Source organism: Pseudoliparis swirei, chromosome 3 (assembly GCF_029220125.1).
Source record: "Pseudoliparis swirei isolate HS2019 ecotype Mariana Trench chromosome 3, NWPU_hadal_v1, whole genome shotgun sequence".
Lineage (NCBI taxonomy): Eukaryota > Metazoa > Chordata > Actinopteri > Perciformes > Liparidae > Pseudoliparis > Pseudoliparis swirei.
This window is the reverse complement of record NC_079390.1, coordinates 14,257,314-14,267,508: the sequence shown is the minus strand read 5'-3', so window position 1 is coordinate 14,267,508 and position 10,195 is coordinate 14,257,314. Positions and strand designations below refer to the sequence as shown.

At 42.0% G+C, this 10,195-nt stretch overlaps 1 protein-coding gene across 1 annotated transcript; it reads left to right on the top strand.

Annotated features, from left to right (window-relative positions):
* Positions 1-6,369: 6,369 nt before the first annotated feature.
* LOC130191714 (serine/threonine-protein kinase pim-2-like) lies at positions 6,370-8,690 on the top strand. The gene is made up of 6 exons (XM_056411378.1): positions 6,370-6,463; positions 6,846-6,896; positions 7,243-7,458; positions 7,541-7,711; positions 7,926-7,998; positions 8,392-8,690. The coding sequence occupies exons 2-6, from the start codon at positions 6,894-6,896 to the stop codon at positions 8,688-8,690; spliced, it is 762 nt and encodes a 253-aa protein (XP_056267353.1). The 5' UTR covers positions 6,370-6,463; positions 6,846-6,893.
* Positions 8,691-10,195: the final 1,505 nt, after the last annotated feature.

The following is a 10,195-nucleotide window of genomic DNA, read 5'->3' as shown; positions in this document are numbered from 1 at the left end:
ATTTGTTTCTCTGTAATTCATGTTATCTCACTTTCATTCAATTTGCCCCACTAAGTAAAAAACAATGTCAGAGAACAGTTATCAATGTCAAATAAATAAATATTCTACAATACATGAGCAGAAACACTCTTTAGTTCACTAAGTCTATGTCCTTATACCGCACTTTAACATGGAAAATACTGTACAAATGGAGTCCAAGGGATCTGCCTGATAGTTTCCAACTGCTGTTAAAACTTCTTTGAGAACTGTTTCTACCAGATTCCTCTGGTAGAAATTTAAAAACCAATAAGCCCTTGCTTAAAGCAACAACAAACAACATACAAACAGAATCCAGCATGAAAATGACTGATAGCGAATCAGTATGAAGGCATTCCCAATGTGCAGCAGACAACAATGCATTAACAATGGATCAAACCCTGGGGGAAATAAACGGCATTGCTATAGAAAGCAAAGGTTGTTACAAAGAGAGGCCAAACGTTATCTCTTTCTTTTTTTATTACCCGGAGGAACGCGACAAAAGAGATGGCCCACCTGTGCACGTGGAACTCCAAGCCTACGTCTGATGGAGAGCATATTCTGAGCCCAGGCATGTTCTTGTTTCAGCATTTTAATAAGGCACCTCAACAGGACATGACTTGCAACAAGGGGGGTACAGTAATTCTGTATCCCTCCGCAAATTGCGCAACTGTAACGCTGGGAGCCTGGTGGGGAGGGGAGGAGGGAGATGCGCTCATGTGATTGGTTGAAAATGAGGGTGACATCTGATTGGTTTCAGAAAGGTCGACAAACAAACAAATCGTAATTTATGGGCAATGGAATGTATTTGTGAATCGTTCTGCGTGTATTTGTGAGTCTAATTTATTTGTGAATTGTTGTGTTTGCATTTGTGAGTCTCTCTGTGTGCAATTGCAGTTATTGAGACAGATCTGACCCCACAGACCCACCTCTATTTAAGGGGTGAACTATCCCTTTAACTTCTGCAGATAGCCAGGCTGCATTTCTGTCACCTCGAATACACAGGGGAATAATCAGGACAAATGGCTGGCTGGGTGTATGACACACACAACAACTTGAAAAACAGATCTACTAAACATTATTAATGGAGCACAGCTTCGAGACTTGAAAGTAAATGAAACAGAAACTGGATTTTAATGCACTCTACAGATAAGTATTCGCCTATGGTGTTGAGTGTAAATGAAAACCGGGGAAATCATATCTTGAAAATGACAACAAAAACACGACATATCAATGAGTTTAGTTTCAGTTCATCTAACCTATAAATAAATGAATAAGATCTGATCCTGGACTGTTTTGACATGTGCTGTGCATGTTTGAAAAGTAATGGAGCACAAAGGGAAATGTGTTCTGCTGCTATACTTGGAATATTAGTTAAAGTGTCACTTTTGGAAGTGCAAGCATGTATTCATCCGTTTAGAGAAAGACTTTGTGAGAAAATATCTTGTCAACTCAACAAAAAGTTCAGTAACTAAATGAGTGGGAAAAGTCCCTGTTGGAGGCTTTTGGTAAACCTTTTAAACTGCTTTAATTAGATAACCCTTCTATAGCTAATACTCATTTAAGGATCAACTGAATATGTATTCCTGGCTGCTTTACTAATATGGCACTGCTGCAATGAACCTTTAAATGACAGAAATATTTAGCAAAAGGCAACTGTAGAAAAGAGGGAGAAAAAGAAGATAACAGGATGTTGCATTGTTGTTTACAGGAATGGTCTCCAGTAGAGCTCTATCAATATAACTTTGTCCTGCCTCTTCTAATTTACATTTCCCAATTTAGCTTGTCTCTCTTTCTCCATGTGCTTACGATAATAAGACAAGGTTTTGTACCTGCCTTAGTTATATTTTCAGATTAGAATAAACTCGCAATTTTTAGCATTCATGCTTTTCTTGCATTTATAATGGTGTAAAGCTTCAGTGTATTCATTTAGTAGATGAGGAAATGCACAATTTGCCTTGTTGTTAGCACCTGTATCTTAAGGGATATCCCTCTTAGGCTTAAAAGACATTTACAGACAGTGACAGAAAAATTGGGTGGAAAGGGGGGATGACACACAACAAATGCCCCCCCACTGCTGAATTCGAACTGGGGATATTACGTGGATGGGCTGCCAGGACACCAATACTTATCCTCATGAGCTTTTTGCCAGCATGTCGAGAGAGGCAGGAAAAACAGCACGGTTCCTTCAGGCTCTGATCGTATCATTGTGTACTCTGGCATCTGGGGAGCGTTTACAGACAAGACACGGCACAGTGAGTAAGTGATTTGAGAGTTTAGTACGCTGGTTATGGGTCAAACTCCAATGGATTTAACACCTGAAACACATGTCCACTAAATGTATTCCATACCATGCTTTCATTTCCACAAGCAACAGAAATATGAAGTATGTGAATCATGGAGGAGAATATAGACGTTCAGTACAGATGATCAGTTGACAGGTTCAGGTTCTTAGCGCCATGCCCCGAGGCCATTGCCATCCATTTCAGATGTGAGTGTCTTATTAAGAGCCAGCTTTAGACATTTTAAGCAATCAAGACACCTATTGAGTTGATGTGTTAATATTTGAAAACACCTGTGCCCATAAAGGCTTCCGATGATTTTCAGTGCACTGTAAACCTCCAATAACCTTGAAATAATGTATTTTTTTCATTTCTATTTGTCACTTGCAAACCTATTTAGTGAACAGTTCCACCTCTACCATGCCCCCCATGCAATCTGTGGTCGCCGTTTATATCCAGGCTGTCTTTTTTAATAACTAAAGCTATGTTGGAACGAGCCACTACTTTGGCATCGCTAAAGCTGATTCATTACATGCTGCTAACCAAAGAGTCATCGAGGAACGCATATGTAATAAGCACCAGTTACAGAAACATCTTCTCCTTAAGTGAAATATCACTTAAAGATTATTGAACTGGAGACTAAAGGACATGTAGAGCTTGATACATGCAGGCAAAACTAATGTAACAGTAAAGACTTTAAGCATCATCCTCCGGAAGCTTTAACAACATCTATGGCTGAGCATATGTACTCCAACTTTCCCAGTTGATCTCAATAATGTAAACGGAGCTGCCGAGGCATTTACATAAAACCCATGTAGGATCTGGTAAAATAGCTGGTAGGCAGTCAGGGGTTCTTCCTTGCCTCCCTGCTTATGAATATTAATCGCCACATGAGCAGTGCTCGCCCTAATAAGGATGGTCACTCTTGTTGGAGGACTGTTGGATCAAAACAACCCATGCTACGGACTTATATGACCTTGGCAAATTAACATGCAGAGAGCAGGGGGCATTGAGTTTTGCACATGGAAATCCTAAGACTGAGCATCCCAGCTGGAGGGAGAGAGGGAGTGTATTTTATTCAGAAGATATCCCTGAGGTCACGGCAAATTCAAACTGATGAATATGCAATGTGCAGTTTATAAGAAAGATCTTTGGTTGGCAGCACATGGGGCAAATCTGTGAGGGACGACAAAGCATTCTGTATTTTTCACAGAGCTTTTTATGAAACAGGAGATCATTAAGTTGACTCCAAAGGGAAAGAAGCCCAAGTGGTGAGGGAATTATATGTCTCGAAATTAAACAGAAATGTTCGAAAACTGTTTAACACAGCTGCTCCTGGCCGAACCGCAACCGGAGTTGTATTGGTAAGACAACACACCGATAAGCAATAATTTAATGAACATTAAAGGCCATCTGCTAGGTACTAGTTAATTTTAGGAACAAGTGAGAAGACTTCACAGCAGCTAACCCAAACAATACAGCAGCTTATTAGCACACTGACAAAGCAATATTGAGCTGGGTATCGCGTACCTTAACGTTAACCACCGCAATATGTCACCGTGGTGCTTTCAAACAGCGAGTCTTTATCACTGCCACCTATTTACAACGTAAACCCAAAGTCATTTAATAACACGCTGGACAAAAGTCTCCAGGGTGGGGGAGGCCCGGCTCTGCAGGTGCTGGAGGATGTTTTGCGTTTGAGCACAAGATGATAGTGTTTGCCAAAAATGTACGGCTCTCATTTCCCCTCCCATAAATTGTGAGTATTTACAGTGTGCAATTTGGGGAATGCAAATTGCATTTGGGAAGAGATTCAGAGAGTAAAAAAGGACAGTATCCTCCCCTGTCACACGAGAACACAAATGGAGCGAGATTGAAAACTTCACCAAACCCGACAAACTTGTGTTTGAAACATGGAAGGCTATTCCCGACTTTTACATGAACATGGAAAAATATGCATTTGGAGTCCTGTCCATCTTTGGATCGACATGCAAGCAGGTTTTCTCCAACATGAACTACATCAAATCTAATTATTGCTCCCGAAGTCCTGGGTGAAGCTCAGTCACATCATACAGCCCTGACAAAAAAAACTCTGCAGGTTTTTCAGAAATAAAAATCACATTAAACAGGTGAGAACACTTTTATTTAATAGGCTCTGTAAGGTATTCTCAAAACTGGGGCACTACGCAGATGGTGGAGAAACAGGCTTCCGGACACGCATGGATTAAGTTATCAACATTTAATGGCAGGAAATGTGAATCAAACATTCAAAGCGCTCTCTCCTCATGGTTCGGCGCCGGCTCCCAGCTCGGGAGCTCGGCAGCACAGCCTCCTCCGTCGAGCTCACCTGAGAAAGAGGCCGGTCTCCCTGAGACACGGAGCTTTCTCTCACCGTCGAAACGTCACTTCCGGTTCCGTCGCTAAAGTATTTTCACAATAAGATTCCAGTCTTGGTTTTGACTGCATTAAGTCACCTTCACGGAATTCAACCGGCTTGTCAATCTATAATACTAATAGTCACTCATGCAATATACATTCATTCTTGCCATTTACATTTGCATAGAGTAAACATTACCCCTATGCTTCATAATACATTAATAACAATATCAATATTCTCCTTAATATTTTCTCTTATAATCTCTTTCTATATGTATTAAATTAAAACATAAGACCTCTGCAGATGTTATCAAAATAAACTATTACAACTTAACAGCTCATACGTTGGAAACAAATATTTTTGATTCTGAACTGATTGTGAAACCTAGTTTGGTTGAAGAGGATGACAGCCCATTGAAATGACCTTTATTGTTCTGGGTATAATTCACTTCTGCAGCTAGATGTGAAAAGTGTTTCAAATTGGTTTTATTTATTTCCACAGATGAAGGAATCAAGGACTGCTTAGTTCTGTGTTTAATTAACCTCAATGTAGGCCGACACATGCCAGGGTATTTCCTTCTTATCCTCATAAGGGTTTGGATTACCTCCCCTCCCCCCCTTCCTACTCGTTGCAAGTCATGTCTAAGATGTATGTGCTTATGTGCAATGGTGTTTTTTGTTTCTCCTGCTCCCACACTGTACCCCTCTAGGGGCATAGTCGGGGGGTGGCTTTTTCTTTTTCTCGCCTCTCTTCCCTCATGTTATGCTGTAATCTTTCATCCACCCTTTCCAAGATGGCGCCGCGGACGGCGCCTCGGTGTCTTGGTGCGCGAATCTTGCACCTTCCGCCAAAAAAAGTTCCTCGTTTGTTTGTGAAACATTCTTGGCAATAAACCTGTTTCTGATTCTGATTCTGATTCTGATTCTGATATTGTCTTGCAATAAAATTTTGAGAATTGTCTTTTTCCTGTTTTATAATTTCATAAATACAACAATTCAATTCAGTTTATTTGTATAGCCCATTTTCAGCAATAAAAAATGTGTCTTAGAGTGCTTTCCAATCTGTACACATAGACATCCCTGTCCCAGAACCTCACATCGGATCAGGAAAAACTCCCAAACCACCCTTTCACAGGGGGGGGGGGGAAAGGGAAGAAACCTTCAGGAGAGCAACAGAGGAGGATCCCTCTCCAAGATGGACAGGTGCAATAGATGTAATGTGTACAGACAGAATAATTATACACACATTAAAACATAGTAACAACACAATCAATGAATATGACAGAGTGTATGAATAGTTGGTAGTAGGCATATTCCACAATCCAGACCTCGATGATCCATCAGGCAGATGGAGGTAGAGAGGAGGAGTGGGCGCAGCATCAGCAGACCCAGCCGGGTCCGAAGAACCCGATGAGACGTGAAGTCAAAAGGACTCCGGGGAGGAAGCAGAGTTAGTAATGTGCAATAGAGAGATGAAAATTCATCCATAAGGAGAGAGAAAAGAGGATACAGGTGCTCAGTGTATCCTAAAACATCCCCCAGCAGCCTATAAGCCTATAGCAGCATATCAAGGGTCTATATATATACTGTATATATTTGTTTTAATATATATATATATAAAACTTCATGTGATATCAATTTCTCTATTTGTGTTGATTGTCCCACTGACTCTAGATTCTGAGACACATGTGAGCGTCAGACAGAAGAACCCAGGAAAAGGAGCAGAAAGACCTCCAGTGACAAATCTGGCACCTCCTCAGTAACAAGAACCGACGCTACTAGAAGCAGAGGTGAGAGGAGATAGAAATACAGGAAACACTGATGAAGTCGGTGTTCCTTCAGTAAATATGGTTACTTAACTTTCGCCTGTAAAGACTGTCGTTAGTGTCTAGTGGATCTGGAGGGATGGTGTTACCTTTGGGCAGAATCAGTCTGTTTACAGTCTTTATGCTAAGCTAATCTTCTGTTGGCTCAAAAGGTCAAACTCTCTCCTAGGTTCAGGATTCAAATTTAGAAATAATATTCAATGTCAAATAATTACAAGTATCATGTTGAAATATGGGTTACTTTAAAAGTGGAATGGAAGTTGTGAACACGACTAATCAGAGGCTTTGGGAGAGTGCCTGCCAGCCAGCCAGCCACACACACCAAATGTCTGTTTCTTTTCCGTAGGTGGCCATAAAACACATCTCAAAGAAGAAGATCATCAAGCGGACATTCATGGTAAGTGATTTGATCATCATCCTAATGCCAACACGCTATTAATATCTAATTATTTAAATATCTACTGGAACAAAGGGAATATATATACATGTCCCTCTTGTTCTTCACACTAACAGTTATAAGATTACATAACATTTCATTGAGCTGACTCTTTTATCCAAAGTGACTTGCATTCATACACCGTAGATGCAGGTCGGTATCAATTCAGGGTTAAGTGTCTTGCTCAAGGACACATCGCCGGACCTGCTAACTACTGACCCACAGACGCCCCACAATACTGTTAACTTGTGTATAAGTGTAGATGAAGGTTTCATTATTTGCTTTCTCTATTTCTCCATGTCTACAGGTGCTGGAAGGGGAAATGAGGATGGTCCCTTTGGAGGTGGCGCTGATGCTAAAACTCCAACCAGCAGCAGAAGGAACCAGTACAGCAGTGGCCCTGCTGGACTGGTACGATTTAGACCTGGAGCTGATTCTTGTCCTAGAGAGACCAGTCCCCTGCATGGACCTCATCGACTACATCAACTCAAGAGGTTATCACCTGCCTGAGCATGAAGCTAAAGTAAGAAGCTGACATGTTTGTTTTTTACCTTTCTCTGTTTACACAATATCTCAGTCTTCATGTTTCTTTCTGTCTCCAACAGACCATAGCAAAACAGCTGGTGGATGCTCTCATTGAAGTCCACTCCAGAGGGGTCTTCCACAGGGACATCAAGCTGGACAACATTCTCATTGAGACCGGCTCGGATGTCCCACGTGTCCGGCTCATTGACTTTGACTTTGGCAGACTTGTCAGGGGAGACGTACAGTACACGGTAGGTTGTATTTCTTTTGTACCTCTTCTCTGAAACAACCTAGCAGCTTTGTGGTTTCCGTCCTCTACCTCTGTCCATTACCTTTGTGTCTCTGTGACTGTGTATTGAAGGAACCATTGCCTACAGCTGCCCTGAGTGGTTCCTGTACAGGTGCTACAGGGCATAACCCTCTACGGTGTGGCAGCTTGGTGTAGTGCTGTTTGTGTTGCTGCAGGGACAGTTCCCCTTCAGTGGCAAGGAGGAAATCAGCTTTGAAGACCCTGATGTCAGTGGATATTTTTCCTCAGGTAAGTCTTAGACACACACATGCAGTGTAATCAGGCTCTTACGTACAGTCCAGTAAATTAAACATGGTTCCTGTTAGTCTGACCATAATGCAACGCTTTTCTTCTGAGCTGCCTGGAAAAGAGCCCAGACCCACCAAGGAGGAGCTGAAGCACCACCCCTAGCTGATGTTATCCAGACCGGCTCCTTTCTCTCCACTCTGCCACCGCTCACGCCGGTTCAGGATGAGAACATCCACCTGCCGGTGCATGCAACAACAGCAGCAGCCCATTTAGGCCTGTGTTCCTGTGATTGAGTGAAAGCCCCTGCCCCCTGCCCCCCGTGTTCTGTCGGTGCCTCGGCCAACCCCAGAGCTGCAGCAAATGCCTGCTCCCTCTGCCGCCTCTGCGCCGCAGACAAAGCCGCCTTACGTTGCTGCCTCTCACTGACTATGCGGGCTCACGCTGCCGCCTCCATGCCGCAGCCCACGTCAGTTCCCGTTGCTTCCAGTGTGCCGCAGCTTACGCCGGTTCTTGCTGCAGCCTCAGGTTCCCAGCCCACAGCAGCAGAAGGAACCAGTACAGCGGTGGCCCTGCTGGACTGGTACGATATTTGCCTGACTCCGACGTCGAGCCACGGGACTCACGCCGTGATCTGCAGTGCTTTTGTGTCGGACCTCAGGATCCACACCTCCTCCACGTTATTTAATAAATAACATTGTCTTGTACCTCCACATGTACATGAGAATGGCCCTGACACCTTTCAAGCCCAGGTTAAAAATACTGGCAGGACAAGCTAGATCAATGCTCCCACTGAGCAAAAAAGTGGGGGAGTGGGATATAAGAGTGATGCTCTGAAACTGTTAAGATGTGTTGAGATTTATTATCTGTAAAATTGGTTGAGACTGTGAAACAGAAATGGGGAAATTAAGCTTTTCCTCCCTTTATTTTATTTTTCTGAAATCATGCACTTTATTTGAACATGCACAAGTTTCACTTTGTATTTATTTTAAAATACAGCACTACTTTCATTTAGTTCATGAGAGAACAGTATACATATCTGCAGTCACAAATATGTCCAGTTCTATGTTACGTGATAGATATTGTTAAAAAGTGTTTTCAATCGTACTGAACTCATTTGATTTAACAGGTATTGATTACATGCAGATGTTGATACAACTACCAGGCTACTTAAATATATATCACACTAAATAGTTAGACATTATGGTCTTTTGGGCCTTTGCTTCAAGAACATTTCTCTAACTGGACCTCTTTACATTTGTGTTGAATACCCCTGTGCTAGATTAACTAAAATCGAAGGAGGACACCTACTCTCTGCTGATCTTAGAGTCTTAGCACCAACATGCCCTCATATTATAAAATTGTTCTGAATTTGCAGCCATTAAAAAGCTGAAACCAAAGTCTGGAAACTCTTGGCTCGGGCAGCACATTCTGTTATAAATGTGCATGTTTAAGTAGCCATCAAGACAACTGCCATGACATTCTGTTCTCAAGCTTTTTACTCCACGAGAAATCACTTTTTAAAAGATACTGAAGGAAGTAGGGAGTTACTGAATGTGTTCATATTATGTAATTCAAAAGACCTTAAATTAACATTACAAGGTACGAAGGTCCCTTTTTGGGCAGCCACAAGAAATGGTGATGATGAAGACTCACAAGCTTTTCAAAGGCTGTTAATGGGTTAAATTATTGACATGTTTACATGTCAGCAGCTATGTATCTGCAAGTGGAGTTCTACCTCCAGCCATCCGGTCAATTTGAAGTTTAACTAGAATAACTCTCATGTTGTATGTAGTTAACATACATTTTTTTCCCCATGAAAGGGTTTGGGAGTTTTTCCTGATCTGAGGTCCTGGGAGAGGGATGTCCATGTGTTCAGATTTTAAAGCCCTGAGGCGAATTTGTAATTTGTGAGAATGGGCTATACAAAATAAACTGAATTGAATTGAATGTCCGTCCAGGATCATTCGTAGTGAAAACTTTTAAGTAATTTAATGAAATGGAAAGTACCACTATCATGTATGATTCCATAATTTCCATTGAGAAACATGCTGTATTGACTATTTCATTCAGAGAACTGACAGAGGGCTTCGTCACATAGTGCACAGACCGAATGAGCGTGTGGTGGACCACCATAGGAGCAGGAGAGCCCTTGTCCTGGTTGTCCTCCAGGGAGAGGAAGTGAAGAAAAGGACCGTGT